General features: G+C 41.2%; 1 protein-coding gene across 3 annotated transcripts in view; it reads right to left on the reverse strand.

The window, feature by feature from the left end:
* Positions 1–21,897, reverse strand: part of sema4ba (sema domain, immunoglobulin domain (Ig), transmembrane domain (TM) and short cytoplasmic domain, (semaphorin) 4Ba) — a 58,036-nt gene that overhangs the window by 30,998 nt on the left and 5,141 nt on the right. For 2 of the 3 annotated variants that reach the window (XM_027004585.2, XM_027004584.2), the window contains one exon: positions 412–814. In XM_027004585.2, the coding sequence (XP_026860386.2) occupies positions 412–544 (133 nt within the window). In that variant the 5' untranslated portion in view covers positions 545–814. Of the gene's footprint in view, positions 1–411; positions 815–16,936; positions 17,208–21,897 lie in introns of those variants that run through there. The other variant, XM_027004583.2, reaches the window with a different exon arrangement.

The raw sequence follows: 21,897 nt of genomic DNA on the forward strand, positions 1-21,897 counted from the left end.
GTAGCCCAGCTGAGGGAGATCAGCCCCAGACCAGACATTATTTATAGCACGACAACAGCCACAAGAGTTGGGAGCTGGAGCTCTAACATGCTTTTCAGCAAATGGATGATCTACACACATGCATCAGTGGAAGAGATGTTGCCACTGAGTAAACATAGCAATCCATCTCTACAGTTACACTTCTAGCACTGCTACAAACTGTCAGTGACTGCTGATTTGAGAAAAGTTACATTTTGTTCAATAATCATCAAGGATAAAATATGAGTTTATGAGAGGCTTGTCCAAGAACAGTACCCGTAAGGATGCATGGAGATTCCTAACTGCCCAGCTACACCATAGGAAAAACACAGAAGAAGGCTGTGCACAGCCATGTTCATTAGCTCCTCAAGGTGTGTGTAGTGCTATACTTACCATAGGCAAAGCTTAAGCGTGGCGTTACGTCATCCTCTGCTCTGTGTGCTGTTGCCACTTGGAGGGGGTGGAGGAAGAGGAAGAGTAGGAAGCAGGACACGGAAAAAGGCCACGCTGCACTTGCTGTCCGCATGCTGTTCCTCTGAGATTCTTCTTCTTTAACCCTCAGGAGCTTGCAGAACGCATGAAGAATGTCTTTTCTCTACTGTTCACCTCCTTCCCTGATTCCCCCAATGGAGCCTTATGCTCCTCTGGACTGCAGAGCTGTATGCTGTAGAGGCAGAAAGCAGGAGCTGAAGGTGACCACCCTACTTCACGACAGCGTCCCTCTGTGAACAGACGAGCCTCCTAGGACAGACGTTATGCTCATGTCAGCCTCCATGGGTTTGGACCATCAGAAATCCTGTAGGGAGGACACAAGGCAGACGCCAGGTTAGTCATGCCCCAGCAAGGAGACGAGGTGGCGTTTTATCATCCGTTTAGGCCCCAGTTTTGGATTATTCAGGTCCTAATCAACATACTTATGAGCATGGTGCAGCTAGTCCACAATCAGACTTTCTAATCTAGGATTATTGATGCATATGGTCACAGATTTCATTATGATATATGTATGTTTAGAGGTACTAGTACTAATTCAGAGGAACATTAGTCACTGCAAAGTCTTCTCATGTTTCATGTTTTTCTTAATGCAGTATTCATGAATGAACACCTGCATATGCAGCTAAAAAGGAACAACTTAAGGACAGCAATTCTACTGTGCATTTTCACTTTGCAGCTATTGAGATTAGGTTACATGGAGACATGTTTGCTTGCTTGTTTGTGTGTGTGTGTGGGGGGGGGGGGGAGGAGGGAGGCAGGGTACATTATTTCCTGGAATAGGTGCTTCCTAGATTGTTCACAACAAGGATTACACAAATGTGTACTATTGTACATTTGGATGTAATGTAGCAAACACTTTGAGGTTATCAAACTGCCATATTCTCATTTCCCTTATTATCTAAAACAGTAGTGTACCAAAGGTAAGATATTATTTTATGTTATATCCTATTCTTTAAAGAAAAACCCAATGGCTTTAGGGTATAGAATTCCACCAATACAACATTTCCTTAGTGAGTCTCATATCACCAAGCATATTCACAGTGCTTTACCATAAGGCAAATTAAATGGATTGTAAATAATTCAAATAGCACAGCATAGGATAGGGGTTATTTAGTTACAGGCTGGAAAGTGATCTTGTTGTCATGCCAATTCATCATCAGCATAGTGCTGAAGCACTTTCCATTAGAGCTGCCTTTAAGGCCAGCTTTTTAAGTGCAACTATAAGGATAATCACATTCCACCCATTTGAAGTTAGATGTTTAATACAAAGCTGAATTATAATTAGATGACTGCTTTTACAAACTGTCAGCACTAAAATACTAACAAATAGAATGTGGTCTTAGCTGCAGTTGGAGCAAAACAAATAGGTATCTTTTCTTTATAACCAAAATTAAATCTCACAATAAAAAGAAATAATTAAGGCACAAAGATTGTAAGCATGCCCTTGTGGATTAAGAAACCAGTTATACTGTTTCTGCCTTTCCATACTCAAGTCCCCAAGTCTAGAGAGTAGACTGGCTCAATTACAGAATTTTAAAAAATGTTATCGCCAATGTGTTAAGTATGGACTGTTTTACACTTTTACTTAAAAAAGTAAAGGCTTCAGTGTGACTCTCCAAAATAACCCCAAGAGGAAACAGGACTCTGAATATGCCATATTGAATGCTCTCTGTGCTTTTATAGTCTGTTATTATTTAGTTTCTTCTACCACAGGCACCCAGCCTGTATTTACAAGACCAACTGAATTAGTGTTGACAGATCTATCAGTGTCAGGGAAGACGTTGAAGTTTAAAATACATATCACTGCATGACCCATTGTGTATTTATGAGCCAGCCTAAGGCTGTGTGAAAGAGTGGAAGGACTAGTTCACTGACAGAAGAAGTGACTGGAAAGAACTTTGTAATACAGAACTTGGATTGCAATGCTGTCCACTAGGTTCAAGTTTATCATTGGCACATTAACAAAGACCACCTGGAACTATAAAAGTGTTTTAATTAATAATTTTAATATTTTCTGAAAGGTGAAGTTTGACCAACTGCAGCAGATTCGCCACAATGCCATCAATTATTTAACACCTGCACTGTGCCAAATGAATGCAGCTCTGGTACTCAACCTCCTACCAGTACCACAAGCACAGTCTACAGGGTCAACACTCCCAGCCACCATCCATATGCTGAGGTTGAAAAGTGCTCTGCTCTGGTCACAGCTGTAGGCTCAGCCATATTGGTTGTGGAGTTTCAAGCTAAAAGGATCATTAGCTCTCAATACACAAGGCTGCTTTGATATTCCAAATGACCAATGCCAGTGCATTCCTATGCACTTTGAAAGTGAACAAATTACTTAATACTACCTTTACTAATTTGGACAAGATGGTGAACATAGAGAGTTGCAGAGCTGTAGTAAGATTTGTTGGTTATCAGAGCAATTTTTATTATTCAGTATGTATGATATTTCTTTTTCAATAGCCAGAATAATCCTACGGTGATGATTTAACTTATTGTCTTGTCAGTATTCTTCTCAAGTCTTTCCAGTGAAGAACAGCCAGACGCTATGTGATCCTGACATTAGAGACCCTGGCGAACAAACATCAAAGATGAATCACTTTGCTCAACTTTGTGATGAAGTCCATTTTCCCTTAAATGGAAACATCACAACTCACTTTTTGTCCAAGTGATATCAACATCATTGTGTAATTCTTGGGTTGAGCTTCATCTCTTGAGTTTTGTAAATTGGAACAAAACTCTGCCAGTGGTTTGATAAGGAAACTGGATGAAGAAGTCGAGCATTCAGCAAGACTTCTGGGACAGTGAAAATGTGTAGCCATGAAAAAGCAAAGGCTTTGTCCTCAGTTCTTGCCTTATCCCTTACCCCCACCCCCACTTTAATGAATACTTCAGATGTTTATGATAATATAGCTACTCATGGGACAGTTGAAGGCCAAGCTCTTTTTTAAGGAGTCTACATGAGAACTGATGCACTCTGGAGATGATGGATGTGAGCTTTCTGCTGTGTCTATCAGTAACAAACTGAAGGTCTGTCAGTCATCCACATGACATAGGTCATAACACTTATGGGGAAGTAGAACATTTCCCTACTGAAGTCTAACACAGAGACTTTCTAACTGGTAAATAACGACTTCCTGGCAAATATGTCATCTGAGGGAAGGCAGCTGTAAATACAGATAGTAGGACACCTGTCTTTAAGATCTTTGATAGTAGGGTGGGGAGGGCTATTTGTGATGCACACTGCTTGTCTTTATCCACGTCACCTTGTTCATCACCCAGTACAAAGGTTACAGGTGTGTATGCATGTGCTTTTGTGTGTGTGTGTGTGTGTGTGTGTGCCAGAGAGAAAGGCATCTGGTGTCATCCATCAGAACACAGAGGACTACGAAGACTCAGCTATAAATGTGGGCCAGAAAGATGACTCATTGATTTTTTTAAGCGCTGGTGATGAAAACGTCTGGCACATAAATTAGCACTCACTGAGCTCCACAGGTACCTGGGTCAGATGAGATCAAAGCACTTCCTGGTTGAACTTTCATTAGCTGAATGTGACTCCAGTGACAGAGATTTTTGAGTGTTTCCCTAACTCCCTTAAGCACTCAGAAGCATGCTCTTCTCATGTCATGCTGTGTGGAAACTGTGATTCAGTGACAGTGGAATCCATGACTGTGTCTTCTCCTGTCCTCAGCTTCTCCACAATGCTCCCTGGACCCATCTTAGAGTAATTAATAGCCCACTCCTTCCTGGGTGATCTGGCCAGTGCTAATTACCTTCATATGCTCCTTCAAAGGCCTTTAATTGTATAATTAAAATCTTATTAAAGAGCCAAATCAAAATGGAAAGACTTCTTGGACCAGGGCTTGATCTGCAATTTGAAAATGAAGAAAAAGTAGCTTTACTCTGGAAACTCCCATGAGCAACAGATTTATTTTATGAAGGGCACTCTCTGGAAGAGAGCCTTTAAATATTATCTTAATGAAATGAAAGGGTCTTAGAATTGCATAAATGCAAAATATGACAAAAAGTGACAAAAATATCTTCCATGCCTCTTCAATCCAATGCTGCTTGAAAACGAGAAGTCTTCAGATGTGCAAATATTTCAAATAAAGTTGCATTTCATTCCCGTTAGAAATTTCATAGCAGATATGGGTACGAGCAGATAAAAAGTCGACTTTGACTTTGGAGTGTCTAAGGAAAGCCCTTCAACTGCCATTAGCTCCTAGGAGGTTAAAAGCGACCAGACTGCTAACCCTGTTTCTGGATCAGAATGGCTTCTTAGCACACATTTACTGGATAGCGGTTTAGAGGGTTAAAAAAGGAATTAGTAATTTAAAGAAATCTGCAAAGTACATACACCCACAAAAAATATTTTGAATTAACTTTGAATTAAATCATTTCCACAATTATTAATCGTTTAAAAAAATAGCAAGGTCACATTTTGTAGGATGAACTGCTTTAGAGTAATACTTCAGGTCTTGTGTGCACTGGATCTGTTTTGCCATATTTACTACCATGTGAGAGGCAATAGGTAATCCATAAAAAAATCCATAAAGGTAATCCATATATAAAATGCCTTATCAGAACTTAAATCAGTTTTCCTTTCATTTCACAGAAAACAAACAGATATTGCCTTGTGAAATACCTCTTAAACACTTCAATGAAAATCACAAAGAGACCAGTCGAAAGCAATAAAACAAACAGTGATTAGGCATTTCAGGAAGTGACATCATAAAAAAATAAAGTCATCAACTTTTCATGACGTGTGTTTTCACCATGTAAAATACTCCTCTAGCCTGGGACGTTTGGAAGAGTCATTAGTGGAGCATCATCTTAAGCACATGTTCCTCAGTAAGGACTCTGTCTCCAACTTCTTCAGTAGTGTCCACCTGTCCTTAACCTGCCAGTGGCAAAACATATCAGCCAGGGATTAAAACCTTAAAGTGAAACCTTCTGTGTGTTGCCCTGTAGTGAGTGTCATACCACACTAATATTCACAGTAAATTCTCTAACAGATGGATAAAGGACTGTTTTTTAGTTTACCACTTTTTATTAACCACTACTGAAACTAAGCAAAAAGGCCTGGTGATTCTCTTAAGGTACCCTGAATCCTTTTTTATATGTTGCAGCTTTGCACAGCTCCAATTGCACAAAGGAAGTATCAAAACTTTGATTCACCTTGTCCATTTGTACAAAATAAGACTCTCAGAGACTTGATGTGCTCTATATCAAGCTGTAACTGAAGACAGAAGTTGTGTTCTGTATATCGTCTTTAAAAAAGCCGTCTTTATTAACCACACCTTCAGATCAAATGAACAGGCCTTGGCAAGCATGGCTGAAGCTTTTTTACGTGAACAGACTTTGGCAAAGCTATAGTGCTATAATGATGATGCCACATAATTATCTCAAACAGTAAGCTACACTATACCTCTAAATAAATACACTACATGCTATGGGCGTTGACTATTCAATAAGCATTGTATACACAGATCTATAGTTACAATGAACAGAGGAAGTCACAGATCATATCTTGGAGAATAAGGAGGTCTGTAAGTGCTATGAGGAGTGATATTATATATGGCTTCCTTTGTCAATTCCTGTCTCACATTGTATGTTTATTCTGTGAACATTAAGTGTTCTTGCTTCCTGGGGTAGCTGGCATAAAAAGATCCAGAATAAGTAATCAAATATTGCAAGCTGACATTTTGCTTTGACATCTACACTCTACGGCATATAATTATATTGTTTGCAACTTTGAAAAACATGTTTGGACAAAAGGATTCAAAGGAATGAGTGGGCTTAAGATAATGTAAAGTTTGAATCTGTGTTACATGTGAAGGCTATTTCTAATTCTGAAATTAGTTTGATTTCAAATCATCCAGTGTATTATAGGCTTACAGTTATGCTCATAACATGCTCTTTTCTGGTGCCCTCAAAGTTAGTTCCATAATACAAACGATAACAAAATCTCTAGTGTTTGCAGGGGCAATAGAAACAGCAACAATGTCTAACATTTTTACCTTTGAAGTCACAAGGACTTCTTGCATCATGGAGCCAAAAAAACTAAAGTTTTCTTTTTCATTACTGTTGTTGCCAAAGATGCAAAATGATTGAAGACAGTGGACAATTTCCATTTCAGTTTTAAAAGCAATACTAGAACCAAAGATAAGTGCTTCAGAATCTGTACCAACATTTTCACTTCAGTATAGACTGAAATTCTCAGCAAAGGTCTTTCCTTATCCTAACGTCAGCTCGACAGACTTATACTGGCTAATTACACAGGCATCCATGATTTAATCTCTGACACTGGAAGCATAAAGCCAGCAGGTCAGTTCAATCCATCCACTTCCCAGAGAAGCCATAAAGAAATGAGTTATTATAATGGCTACCAGGGGGCCACTTTCTGCTCAAGATCCTAAAGGAAACCTGGAGTAATTACAAGAACAACCTATGTGGAAGGGTGCCAGAAGGCATAGTTGGACTACCATAGTGCAACAACACCAAAAACAACACCTACTTACACTGGAACAAATGAACCATTTCATTAGCCACAGACCATAATAGCGATCACACTGGCACAACTAATATTTCTAAATAGCTGTCAGTTTGTTTAATTTTGAGAACTGCTTGAGGATCAAAGCCAAACGATCTGCATTCTTTCCAGTTCATCTGAGATGGCTGAGGAGTGAACCTCGGCCTCCTTTTACCGTTAGAGTTTTTCACAAGATCTCAGTCCAAGAAAACTGATCTATCCCAGCAAACAATTTTCGCTTAAAAGTACACAAAGCAGTGCGCTGCAATAACAATTCCACAGGTTGGCATCAGCTTTGCCAAAGGCTGTTTAAGCAGTCTGCCATGGTTCCATCTGTATGGGGTATGGTACAGGTGAGAGGAGCTCTAAACAGAGACTGGTCTGAAAGTAGGTCAGACTGCTTTACCACTCCACTCTCATTCCTCACTTTTATCTCGCTGTGGCGGTCTGGATGTATATGTAGTGCAGGGCAGGCCTGATAGGCTAATATGGGCTGCTCCAATCAGCTCATGTGCATATTTTCATCGCTTCCTGTTATGCCTTTGTCGTTGACTTATATTATGTGAATAATGTTTTCCCCTCTCTTTCTAGTTTTTTAAGAACAGCACTGACATCATAAGGATTCACTTTCGTTAGTAAATCTCTCAAACAATAAATGCTAGCATCTCACTGACATGAACGCATGCCTAATTTTTTTGTTTCTGGATCATTAGCCATGGCTTGCATTCATTGAAAACAAAGCACACAGGTTTGCTTGCTATTGATGTCCAGCAGGGTGGAGAATGCCGGAATTCCTGCCCAAAATGGCTAATAGAGATGCTGGCTAACACAGGGTGCTGGGGAGCATGCTAATGCTATCAATCGTAGCAAAAGACCAAGAGTGTGTAGGGAATGTGGGCGGGGTCTCAACGCACGTAACCCAACCAACGATAGTTTGTGTCTCCTCCAGTATTCCCACTGCCCTGCACATGAACACATGGACTTTTGCCTCTGATGTTAGCAGCAATCTAGCTCCCAGAAGTCTTCCTTTAGCAGCCACCATTCTTTCAGACCTTGTCTGTGACAAGCACAGCACAGACCCTTCATTAAGCACATGACAGAGGAAAGCCCCTGTGTCTTACACGCAAATATGAAAGGAAAGGAAACCATATATGCACGCAGCACACAGAAAATGAGTATATACCAACAGTTGGTGTATTAAAATAAAAAGGTAATGAAAGATGAAATTATTAGCTGTGACTGTGGTAACAGCTCAAATTTTTTAATTGTTTGGTACATTTATTGAAATCTAGATCATAACTAGTCTAGAAACTTGAACTTAGGTAGGTGACATTTTCAGCACTGATGTTCAGTCATCAGTGTCCTCTCACAAAGGCAGACATTGCTGTTATACACCACTTCCTGCACTTGGCTGAGAACCTCAGTCTTGTGGTAGTTATTCCCTGATCCCTGGGTTTTTGACCTTGTTCTAACAGCGATATCGGTTTGAAACTTGACTGATACATAAATTGAAACATAAATTTGAAAGAATGAAACATAAATTTGCTTTTCAGCCTAATATCAACTCGATCACTATTATAAATGTATGTGTGAGATGATTTAGGTTGAATTAATTCAAGCTTACAGTGATTATATATTGAAACACATTGTACATTTTAGAGATATTAGAGATATTTAAGAACATATGGACACACACACACACACACACACACACACATGTTTATTTATATTCCATCTCTATTTTTCTCCCAGCCTTATATATTATATATTCAAATGGCCAGTGCTTTTATTGCTGATCTGATCTGCTCTCATCCATACATTTCATTGTACCTTTGACCCTGTGTTAACCTCCATTAATTAATAAACTTAAACACTTTAACAATTGTCCTTGGCTCAATATAGGTCCAATATAATACCAATATAAAGCCAAATGATATTCCCTGAAGGGAATCTTCAAGAGCACCAATTAGTAAGTGGAGTTCTACCAGAAGTGGAATTTGAGCTGTCTAGCAAGCCAGTACTTGTACTTTTTTTTAAAGCTTGAACATCACTTCTACATTAAATTCACCAAACACAAAAAAAGAATATAAAATGAGTTTTTGCTCTTTTGAAAATGACTATCAAAAATTTAATTATAACATCTATCACAAGGATTTTTTATATGGTGGGTTCACTGTTGACATGCATGCTGAAAGTTAGCCAAGAATGTCTCAATACTGTATTTAATGCCATCACACATTAAACCGTGTAGATTACACAATAAAGCAATGCAGAGGAGAAGTGTGAAGAAAAGGAGTGTAGCAGCGATTCTGTGGCTAGGAGTCCTGACACCACAATTAGTCTGTGCTAGGAATGGTGAGTGCGCTCAATCTTGGCAGTCTGCTGGGATGAGACACACCCACAGCTTTCAGACACACAGAGGCCAAATATCTACTACAGGGTGCAAAGATTGCAACTTTGAATCTTCTTTACTCCTTTGAATGTTTCACATCTGTGGTTGTGTCCTTTAAATATGCAGGCGAAACACATCTGCTGCACTGTGCAAACACTGTGCACACCGCTAGATGGGCAAGCAGCCGTTTTTGAGCTGCTGATTCTTCATGCATTTCTCTTGCTCAAGGGCGTTTGGGCCAATTATCCCTCCATAACTGAAGCGGCTGACTGGCCCCCATACAAACGTGGGTGGATCAGTAGTAGGGTGCACATTCTAGGGCATGTGAAGTTACCGTGGAGATGGCATCTCAGCCATGCCTGTGATCCTAATAGTCCTTTGCTACTTTTACATTTTTAAGACAATTCTGCTGTTCATGCATTTGTATCCTAGACAACGGGCAGTGACCCCAGAGAGTTGTCTGCCCCATAATTAATCAGGCCAGTATGGGTCATGTCAATCAGAGTGACAGCTTGCCTAACTCACTGTGCTTCTGCCAACAAGAAAATGTACAATTCAAGTCTTGTCATGCAAAAAAGGGAATCTATGACCTATTACTTTGCTACCTAGCGTTTTTCAAAGATATTTCACAAAAAATTATACAATCCATTCAAAACAATCTAAAGGGGCTCTGAGGCATTCGTGCTCAAATTGTAGAAGTTTGGAAATGTGAGATGGTCATATTGATCTGTAAGGTGAGACAAATTAGAAGGCTGACTGCCTCTCTATTTCACCAGGCAGTCTCAAAGAAGGGATTTGCAGCATATCGGATAGCTCTGCCTGGCAGACACTGCCACTAAGGACTGATCTGAAATCAGTGAACTCTTGCTTTGGAAGGTGCGATCAGCACAAGCTGAAACTTGATGAAGTTGAAAGCCATTCTATCCTTTTTGGAACAATAAATTGCACCCTAACCCCCTTCCACTTGGAAAAACACCAGCTCAAAAAGTGAACTACTTTTCATTCGCACCTTCAAAAGGGTGAAGATTTGGTTGAATTAAGCCTTGCTCAATGGCCTGGGACTTCTGCCCATTCATTTTTAACCATGAGGAAGCTAGCATTACTTGTCATGCTCCCTGTAGAGTTTGACCCTAGTCATGTCCACACAGCGTTTCTGGGCCGTGTACACGCAGGTGGGAACTGATGACACGGATAGATGGGAATACGATGATGTGTTAAAGGCAGGCTCAGCATTAACCTGGCCTATCGTTTAACATGCAGAATTGTCTCGCCGTTCAAACTACTTCACCCAATTTTGCCAGAATCGGAAATGAAGTCCCTGCTGATAACAGGACTATCTAAACTATCACATCAAGTGGGAACATGTGGAATTTATGGTAAGTCAGGCAACATAGCTGGTCTTTTCATGGCATGTGGTCCTTGAGTGACTTTAAAAACAAGGTCAACCATATGAGCATGTAAGGCTAGGGACACACCAAACTGACACTGAAGAACTAGCGCTAACTGCGAGTGACTGGTGATCGCCTTCCATCAGATCACTGTTGTCCTTGGTCACACTTGAAAACATCAAACAGACAATTGCTGATGAACTACACACATATTCTGTGTGTGTACAAAAAAAAATACAATTCAAAAGAAAATAACTCAAAAGAAAACATCTACCTCCAAAATGAGTACTTTTTTGTAATGAATATACTGATTTCTGAGTGACTCCTACCTCTTCTTGTGCCCTTCCATAAAATTGCATAAGGTAATGTCAAGTTAATAACCTGTTCTCTACATATTTAATCCAGAAAGTCTATTTTCCATGTAGCAAAATGTACTGTTAGCTTAGCACACTGCCTCAGTAGATCAAGCCACAATGTGACAGAAAACCCTTATGCAGTTTATGACTATATGATCTCATTTTGAGTCAAATTTAGACTGAACAGCCAATCACAAAACTCTACACCTACACCAGCTAGAGCAAATGGTGCAGAACACACCGCACTGAGTATGGGTAACGGTCAGTCACCTACGCCTTCCAACAGCCTGATGCCATCTCACAGCGTACAGTGGGGTCAGTATGTCCCTGGCCTAAGACTGACGGGTCCCATTTGTCCCTCTGGTGCACATTTTGGAGGTTAATCCAAAAAGCATTTGAACATTTGATTCTTCATCTTGTAAGGAGCTTTTCTTCACCTAAAACCCCAAACTAGGTTGTGTCAGTCCGTCCCTCATCTGGTAGGCACAAGCTAGATCAAAAGCGAAATGGCACTCTTGCAGTACTGTCCACAGCAGACAAAAGAGGTGTGTTTCAGCCAGCAAAACACATGTATGCATGATTTGACCTGGGGACTGTGAAGCCCCACAGCAGTGCGGGGGTTGGAGGGCATCAGCCATCACTTTGCTAATTCGAAATGTAACGAGAAATTTTAAGACTGTAAGCTGGAATAAGGCTGGCAGAAGAGGATCACTATAAGGAGCAAAAACGCAGACTGTAAGAGTTTACCCTGCAAACTAGAGACATGGGGAAACACCCACTACAGTACATTACGTTCTGGTTAAATAAGTGTCTTAGAAGGACAGAGCATTTCAATGATTTAAAAATGTTGATGGTGCTTTGTGATAATGATAAAAATAAAGAAAATAATGAAAATATATGATTTTAAATAACTGCCTGGTAATGTAATAGCTTCCTGGAGCTCAATTGAATCCAATTACAATGTCAATCAAAATATCAACATGATGATAAATCTTTCCTCACCAGGATCTAGTAATTCTCAATAAAAAAAGAAGAAAAAAACTGTCACCCTTCAGGAAAACTGCTCAAAAAAACAAACAAAAAAAAAAAACAGCTATTCCGTATGTCAAACCGGGGCAAAGGCCCTCAGCCCCTGGGCCTAAACACGTCATATCTCTGATATGTTGCAATAAATTTTTCAGCATGTACCCTTACCCTTTCGCTCTCTTTCTCCAAACACTTGTGGCAACTGCTCACTTTTCTTTTAGCACAAGAAGCTTTTAGATCATTGCCAACCTTAGACATGGAGTTGCAGCTGGCTTCACCAGCCGTCCCTGCTGTAAGGTAGATTCTTCGGCATAGGTAAAGTAATAAAGGACTGCAGTGCCATACAAAGAGATAAGAGCACAATCTGGAACTGCTGGACTCACTGTCCTGCACTGCACCAAACTGAACTCCACTGAACTGCACTGTATTGCACTGCACTTCACTGAACTGTAACGCATTGTATTGAACTGATCTGCAAAACATTGAACTGCACTGAACACTGTATTGCACTGCACTTCATTGAATTGCACTGGACTGATCTCAACTGAACTGCACTGCACTTCACATCACTTCAGTTCAGCTAACTGAACTGCACTGCACTAGAGTCTGGAGCTATGGTGGGACAGCACTGCCATAAAAAAAAGAGCTGGAAGAGGCTTCATGATGGGCTTGCAGGGGCCTCCATTTGGACTGTGAGCCGTAAAATATTACAACCCAGTTCTGGGTCGTACTGCCAACACTGAGAGGAAGTACTGCTAATGAGAAAGCCATTGATGTCATGAGAGAGAGAGAGACAGAGACAGGAGACAGAGAAAGGAAGAAGTTGAATTCTTTCTATAGTAACTTATAAAACCTCTCTTTGCAGATGACACTGCATCTTGGGTGGCTAAATATAACAGTTTTACATATATATTTACATAGTTTTGCATTATCAAGGGACAGTAAATGAGAGGTTGCACAGATGCACCAGCTGCACAGATGCTAAAATTGACATTTGACAATCAATTCCCTTAAAGAAACTCAACATGCTCAGTTTCCAAAACAGTACACCATATCTGCCAGATACAAAATCACAGATATACTCAAATTTATAGCAGGAATCTTAATATTATAAATCTAAGTATTTTTATAGTATATTCCTTAAATGAATATCTTGTTACTTAGGGTTTGAAGGCGATATTAGGAATGGCCGGGGATTCCATAAATCAAAATCGTACTGGCGAGAGAGCGAGAGAAAGAGACATTCCACCCTCAATTCCTTCTCTATATAAATATAACTCCCAATTCCAAAGTTCCCTCTGCTGTTCCTCTGCCCCCCCCCCCCCCCCCGCCTGCTATCAGCAGGGTTTCCTAACACATGATCACATGACAGAGGCACACTCTCCTTCTCATCTCATGTGTTGTCATGGATTGCACATGCTCTAAATCACAGGGCCTGTCCAATAGAACTGAACTGGGGCCTGCTGGCTTAGATTAAATAAAAAGAAACAAGTCGGTAGATCAGAGGAGGCATGGCCGAGCAAACTGGCTGTGCGTTGTGTATCACCCCATGGGCAAAGTGAGGGAGCATGCCAGGGTCATGGAGCCATATGAAGAGCAAAGGACACAGAATACTCTGAGATATCAGATCACTGCACACCACATTCATATGCAAGCAAACGCACACAGGCGCACACACATTCATGCACGTACACACATGAAAGACTTGGACACTGGTTACTGACATTCCAAAAGCCAAAAACAGATCTTAATAAATCAAGTTTCATGGCCATGCAAGTGGAGCAGGTGTAAGATGGAATATAAGTGTCTGTAACAAGAAGTGGAACACAGAATGTAAATTGTCTAGGCACAAACATGAGAAATCTGAGCACATTGTATTTGATAAACATTTTTCCTCCTTAAACAATTGACTCTAGATGCTTGGGTACAATTCAAATAAGGACGAGGGTTCATAATGTCAAAGCCTCTGGGATTGTGATGTCAGCACTCATTACAGAAAGGCAAGCATACTGATTCCAAGCTCCGGAGTTTGGCCCTGCTCCAGCAGTCTGAGATCGTTTCCCATATCCCACTGCTGTGGGACTGTACTTAAAAACCCAGAGGAGGCCTCGGCTCTGATGTCCCAACAGCACGCCTGTTTGCCCGGTTCCCAGCAGCCAGTGCACAGAGCCCCCGCCCTCGGAGCCAGGAGCCTGACCCATGTGCACCCAGAGATGGGACTGCCATTTGGCCCTGCCTACCCTTCTCTCGTCCCACCCTTTTAGTTCTCATCGTCTGCCAAGCTGAAGCTGAGTGTTGCTTGATCTGACTCTTCACATCCCTTTGTCGGTAACACTACTATTTCATCCAGTTTGCAGGGCAGGGCGACGTGATGACGTGCTCACTTAAAAAAAGCAAGCACGGCTGGATAGATTGTGGTTACTTACAGCTGCCAGCAGTTAACAGGTCGGGGGAGAGGAGCATCCTACCTCGGGCAGAATTCAGGCCCGAGGGAACTGAAGCCAGGGCCGACCCATGCTTCGTTGCACTCCTGGATCTTTCCGACCTAGTTTGTCGATCCGATTTTTTTTATCTCTCTTGCAGCAAACGCAAAGAAAGGCGCGTAAATGGAGGACACACTCGTGCACAGAGGAGAAGCAAAGACAAAGCTGGGAATCCATTCTGGGGAAACAGAGACCAGGTGTGAACACAGGGGGTGGAGAGGCCAGGACGTGTGAAGCTTCACGCTGCATTTAGATGCTAGCCAGAGATAAAGCTAAGTGCACTTCTTGTACCCCAGCTAAATCAATGATGTGCAATGGCTGGAAGTACAGAAACAAAGAGGGCTGACAGTCTTCCCTACATACTATATACAACAGCCTGACTCTGGTTCTGGTCATTAATATCTATAAATAGCTGTCACTAGGTTTCAGTATTACACAGTGCTCCATTATAAACCTCTCCCCATCTCTAAAGGTTCTCTCTTCTCACAGCACTGGGACTACTATGCACATGAGAGAGAGGGGCTGTATCCATAGATTTACTGACCAAGCTGGCATCATCTTCTAACCACCTGCCAAAGCCTTTCTGAGAGCCTCATACAGGTGAGAGCATTGTCCAGGCTCCTAGAACTACAATTCTATAGCCATTTGTTTTTTTTGTTTGTTTGTTTGTTTTTTGTTTTTTTTATTGGCAAGACCCAAGAAAAACACATGGGCAAAGCTATCAGTGCTCTCCCTCTTTCTCTCTCTCTCTCTCTCTCTCTCTCTGTCTGTCTGTCTGTCTGTCTGTCTTTCTCTCTTGCACTCACTCACTCTCTCTCTCTCGCTCTCTCACTTTCTCTACATTTCCACTGCTCTGATCTTTTCTGCTGTGCTCTGCTTTCCTATGTTTCCCCCTTACATCTTTTCTTCCAAAATGAACACACTAGACGTGCTTTTTCCACATCTATGTGAAGATCTTTTTAGTAGTGTCTCGTCGAGGACAAATGCTATCTATCTGCTCTTAGCATTTGGTACAGGTCCCTATAGTTTACAGCCTACTGACAGGTCGTCCATGGCCAGCTGTCCAAATAAAAATACCAGAATAACCATCAGGCAGAAAAAGTAACATCAGCCTGGAGATTCCCTGAGATTGAATTTAATGCTCATACTTATCACCAGTCATGAAGAATACAAATAAATAAATAAAATAAATCCAAACTAAAGTTACTCAACTTATTCATTAACTCTATTCCGGTTTTATTCCAGTGAACTTCCTGAAGTATTCAGTTTACTGGGAATATTATCTCATGTAGTCAGAATTAAATGAAAAAAGTGGTAACCCTTTCGAGGAATCTTATTACCATACATGCAGATATAGCGCATGGAGTTTTATCTGTGCGCTTCAGTAATTGGCAAAGCTTTTTCTACTAATACCTGGATCCACTTATATACACACACATACACACACACACCCCTGCCACAGACACACACACACAGACAGACATCCTGTGGTGGCTTAACCCCAAACAGTCAGCCTGGAGACAGCACAGCCACCCGAAGTAAAGCAAGCTCAGCGTGGCGAAGTTTAAGGCACTCACTCCCCCCCCCCCCCATGTGTGTGCGTGAAGTCACATCGTCACCAGGAGTTTGTGGAAAGTTCCGCAGCTCTGCGAGTAAGCTGCAGCATAGTGGCTGGCATGCTCACTCCTGTCTGCTGGCTCAGGCCCCGGCCGGAGGGTAAGCCCTGTGGATGTGTTTGTGTGTGCGTGTCTCTGCTAGCTCAGGCAGCAAGACAGCTCTGTCTCTGGCAGTAACACCACCACTATACTGTAGAGGAGCCTGTGTCAACTCTAACACACCCTGGTAAATTGCAGCTTTCTCACATAAGGAGCTGGTGTGGTAGTGCCACAACCCCCCCACTGCGACCCCCATGTGCGCACCCGTACTCCCACAGACGCTAGCTGCGCTCACCGTCCTGTGGTCCTATCACCTTGCAGATAAGGTCTTACCAGTCTTACTACAGGGAGGCTGGCTCATGTCAGAGCCACTAACCCCCCTCCCCACTCTGGATTTAAAGTGGACCTTCACGACAACAAACGTAGCAGGAGCTACAGCCCTCCTCCGGCAGGTCGTAACAGGAGAAGGACTGCCTCTTAAACCCTCCATTCAACACACTAAACAAACACCCTGTGGACCAAGATCAATCATTAACAGCTGTCAGTTAATGAAGCACTCGACACAAGGCTGTCGCAGCTGTGAGTACTCACTCTGCTCGGGGCTTCCTCAGGTTTCCTGCGCACTCTACACAGAAGGAAAAGGAAAAGAATCCTCAAAAAGGAGTGATCAAAAAATTCCTTTTTGTTGAAGAAGAAACCAAAGTGTAATAATTTCCTTTAAGGCAGGAACAGGATGCCCGTGTAGTACAGTAAAGTACAGTACAGTAGACTATAGTATCCAGCATTTGTTGTGCTGTATTCTGAAGGGTGGAGAAGAGCAGAGTCTACTCTTTCTCTCGTGTGTGCTCTGCTTGAGTGCGTGTGTGTATATGTGAGCGAGGGAGAGTGTAGAGTACATTTGACGCACTGGTGTAGTGCCTCTGGTGTAATCTATTGCCCCGCCTCTAACACGCGGCCAGAAAGGGGGTAGGCAGGAGACACAATTCCTTTGGTGGTTTAAAGATTCTAAAACGTAGAGGAGAGAAGTGGAGAGAAGATTACCAGATGTCACATCTTGCTTTTAGCTTTTGTTTTAGCATTTGGTGACTAGAGTTAACTTACTTATGCTGGAGTTAGAACTAACCTGTTTCAGCACTCATTAATAGAAATTTCTAAGGTCAGGAAATACCAATCAGCATTACATCTCCACTTTGTTTGAGGAAAGCTGAATCAATAGCACCAGCAAAAAGAATCTTATAAAGAAAGAAAGTAAGAGAGAAAGAAAGAAAAGAAAGAACTGTCTGAATTTTACTTGATGAGGTGACACCACCATTGTGAGTATTCACAGATCCATAGGCATGGTTTTCGAACAAAACCTAAGGCTGCCTAGAACAAAACTGCAGTCCGTGCTGTTGTGTGGATGCCAGCTAGCCTTCATTGGCACTCCTATTAGGGCCAAGACGCTGTTTAATACGCTGAAAAGAGCCTTGTGTGTCAGGATGAAGCTGCATACTCCTAGTGGTCTATGCACACAGCATGAACTTGGCTCAAAATGAAACAGTATTAATGAATGTTATCCCTGGGTCTGTGACAAGCACCTTCCAGCAAGTTGGAAACTGGATTCATGACTGTCATCCCGCGCTCTTAGCTGTGAGACAGCCCTCCATTAGCGCATGAAGAGGGGTTGGGTGCCGTGCCATCAGGCAGCACTCTCTCTGGCTATTTTTTTTTTTAACAAGAAATGAGAAAAACATCCAGGCTGTCAAATCTGAATCAAGTTCACATCAACAGAAAGCATGGAGAGCTGAAAGTTCTCAGCAACAAATCGTCAGACAAAAGAAACTGTCATGATGACCGGGAGAAGGCAGAGAGAAGCTGCCTCAGAGGAGAACCCCCAGGATTCTGGCTAATTATGTATTGAAGGAGCAATGCTATGCAGTCAGGAGGAATAAGAGCTTAGGTGTCAGGCTCTGGAATGCTTCACCATCTATCGCTGGGAACCAGGCAAGCCTGAGATGCCACCAGGTCACATGACTTAGGCTCTAGTGCTGGGTCACTCAGCAAATGTCTGGCTTACCCAAGATGCTGACCTCAACACTGGAGCCTGTGCTTTACTGATGTGTTACTGACAACTCCAGCCAAACTAAGGAAGCTTTTCTTCCTGGTAAAGGAACTGCTGCAGACTATATTTAGAAAAGAGAATCCAAATTAAAAATGTCCCGGCGCAAGTGAGAACTTGGGTGAGCTGAAGTGTTGGACACTGGAAAACGGGTGAAATGGAGTGTCTAACACTGGAAAACACAGGGGTGAACTGTGGATTATAAAGATGGAAAGTAGGAAAAAATCTTTGTATGTTTGTATTTATGTAACTCACTCTAATCTACACAACAATTTCAATAACCACAAAGAGATTATGCTACTCATTTTACAAAAATAGTCACTTAAGTGAATAATCACTTAATCATTTCAAAAACTTGCTTCCAATAATAATAATAATAATAATAATAATAATAATAATAATAATAATAGTAAAACAAGTTCAAGTGATCCACTGAAACTTTTTACTTCAGCAGTCTATAGACATAAACATGCCAAAGTGGGACTAAACATAAATGAAATTAAGTTTGGGGGAATTTGGATTTTTACTGGAATTTTACTTAAAATGGTTATATTCCAAATTTCAAATTTAAATAGAATAAAGTTCCTTTTGACCCCTGATGAAAAGCTTCAACGCTTCCTTTTCCCAGTAGTTCAATAAAAGCCATAAAACTCAACAATGCTGAGATCAGCTAGCTAGCAACACTAACAATTTAAAAAGAGTGCTTCTGTTTATTTCCATATTGCTCATAGTCACTCCCAGAAATTGAAAAAAAGAGGAATTTTGCATTTAGAAAGTCTATTAAATGCTACATAGAACTACACAGAATAATACGGTTTAAAATCTAGAATGCAATAAATTCAGGTCAGCCTGTATCACAAAACCTGCAGGAGCAACCAATAGGTCAGTTTATATACATTAATTATCTGCCATGACAGCTAAGAGAGCTATGTTTATATCACACATTAGCTGAGCAGACAAACAGCAGACAGTCATCCCCTGGCTCGTGTCTCGTGTCATTTAACAGGACAATAGGCAAACAGGCGAGTTGGCTTGTCTCGTCTCAAATCTTAACCCTCGGCAGACTGACTGCCTGGATTCTGCATAGCACACACACACACACACACACACACACACACAAACACACAGGATAGGCTGGGATTTGACCTCCAAAAAATACTACCCTAGCCTCAGTCCTTATATGTGGCTTCAACGAAGAATGATTTGGCAAGAATATTTTGAATATTTTAGACATATTTTGCAAAGACCCCCCCCCACCTCATTGGCAGTCTATCATCTAAAAGGAGACCTCCCCAGGCTCCATGGGTACACAGCAGAGTGAAACACTGGTTCAAAACATCCTTGCTCTCTTTTTTTCACACTACAGGGGGCGTGTAATCCCCCAAATCAAAACATGGATTAGTGTTGCTCATATTATTCACAGATTATTTGTCTGCTTCTGGAGGGTTTCATTGGTCAAAGGGACATTTTCACATTGCCTCAAATTCAAAAGGCACCCAGATATGATGGTTTGCATAGGTGAACTGACCTCAACAAGAGGACTGAACATGTAAAAGTATTATCAGACAATAGTGCTGTCTCAGGCAAAGTGCTCATTCTGACCTCTATAGATTAGAATGTGCATTGCAACCAGGCAACTGTAAAAAAAATCTAGTTTTCTCTAAAAGCAAAATAAACCACATAACAAACATTTTATCCCTAGCTGACACAGCTGCTATCTTAAAGTTGCACACTGAGCCAACACTACGGCATACTGAGTCATCATCATGAAGGATATTTCACCTAGTTGTGGAGAGACTGCTGGATACTGGACCATGTCAAGTGGATATGCTTTCCTGTCACTGACATCCATAATGGCAGAGGAGAGAAGCACAGACCTCTCTGACTTTGTATGTCCCTGGCTCGGTCACACACAAATGAACGTTAATACTGTTGCCAGGTTGCTAACAGTTGAGCACACTGAATGAGATTTTATTTGAAATCAGGTCATCCTGACCAAGCAGACTAAGGTGTCTGAGTGAACATTTCAAAACTCTGCCATATTATGTAGAAAGTTATATTATGTAGAAAGGCCAGCATTTACTGTTAAGATTTGTTTAGTGCACAACAGGTCAATATTCGTGAAGAGAAGGTCAAGATTTGTGAAGTACAAATAGACAACACTCACAGAATACTGCACTGATGTGCTGTACTAGCCACTGTGGAATGGAAGTTTGTAACATGTCCTGGCTGCGGTGACATTTCTCACGTACTTCAGAATGGTACTGAGATTTCTTGCACAATATGCAAACAGGCTAAGTTAGCTCTGCAAATGCTGCCATCGGTCTGCTGGTGTGGCACTTTGGCAAGCACATATCCACGCAGGAGCAGATGATCTTCTCACTGGCTGGAGAGCTCCCACTTGTCTTCTTGAGTTTGCTTTAATCGAAGTGAATCATCTCCAGGCTCTACTTCAAGTGTGGTGAGATGCGCCCACAGGCCCTGAGCACCTGGCTTAAATGTCAGCATTAGCAGCTCACGATGTTCTGGCTGGATGTAGATGATGTTCTCCTCATTGTTGAGGAGAACAAAAGATAACATAGATTGTGAAAAGAAAGAAAAGAAAAGAAACATTTCCCAATGAATGAGTAAAGCATTTTAAAAACCATGAACAATAATAATAGTGATGGTGAATCAGACTGTACTGTTGTATTTCTCAGTAAGTCCTGATTTTCAAACTGCAACTAATGACACCGCTATGTTTGAAAGCTTATATAGCTTGTTTGTGTTCATATATGCTATTGTCCTAATATTTAAATGTAATGTTCTGTAATGATTTGTATTTGCATCTCAAATGAAGACAATACTGAGCAAGTCTTATTTTTTTTGGAGGGGGTTTGGTCATTTTATTAGTTGTTATTTGCATTTGAATATATTATTAACTCTAATTTATAAAATATATTTATGGGGCCTAACTGAAAATGAGATATTTATCTCAGGTGAGTATCTGTGTAAAGCTATTTAATAAACATACATCAGTTTGTATGATCTTCTGTAGATAAAACCTTTTTTATGTTGTGGTCTTTTGAGAACATTATATCAACCTGTTGTGGTATGCAATGATTTCATAGCATTAAATCTTTAGGAACGTCAGTCCACTTCTTTGGAGCCTCTATCATTTTTCCTCAGAGTCAGTCTTTGGTGATTCAGCCACAGAACTAAAGATTTCTATCAGGGACTTTTCTTTCTTCTTTTGATGGAGAGTGAGCATTTATTTTTCAAGCATATAGCAGCATCTTTTTCTTACGGCATGTTGCTGAAATTCTGCTCTGGCTGGCAAAATGAAGAGTTTCAAGCCGGCAGGGAAATGCTTTTCAGAAAGATTCAGCATTTGGTGTTGCAATTCATTAGCATTTCCTGTTTGTACGCAGCATAAAATATACATTCAGACACAATTCAGAGGTAGCTCAGTCAA

This window comes from Electrophorus electricus, chromosome 4, assembly GCF_013358815.1.
Source record: "Electrophorus electricus isolate fEleEle1 chromosome 4, fEleEle1.pri, whole genome shotgun sequence".
Lineage (NCBI taxonomy): Eukaryota > Metazoa > Chordata > Actinopteri > Gymnotiformes > Gymnotidae > Electrophorus > Electrophorus electricus.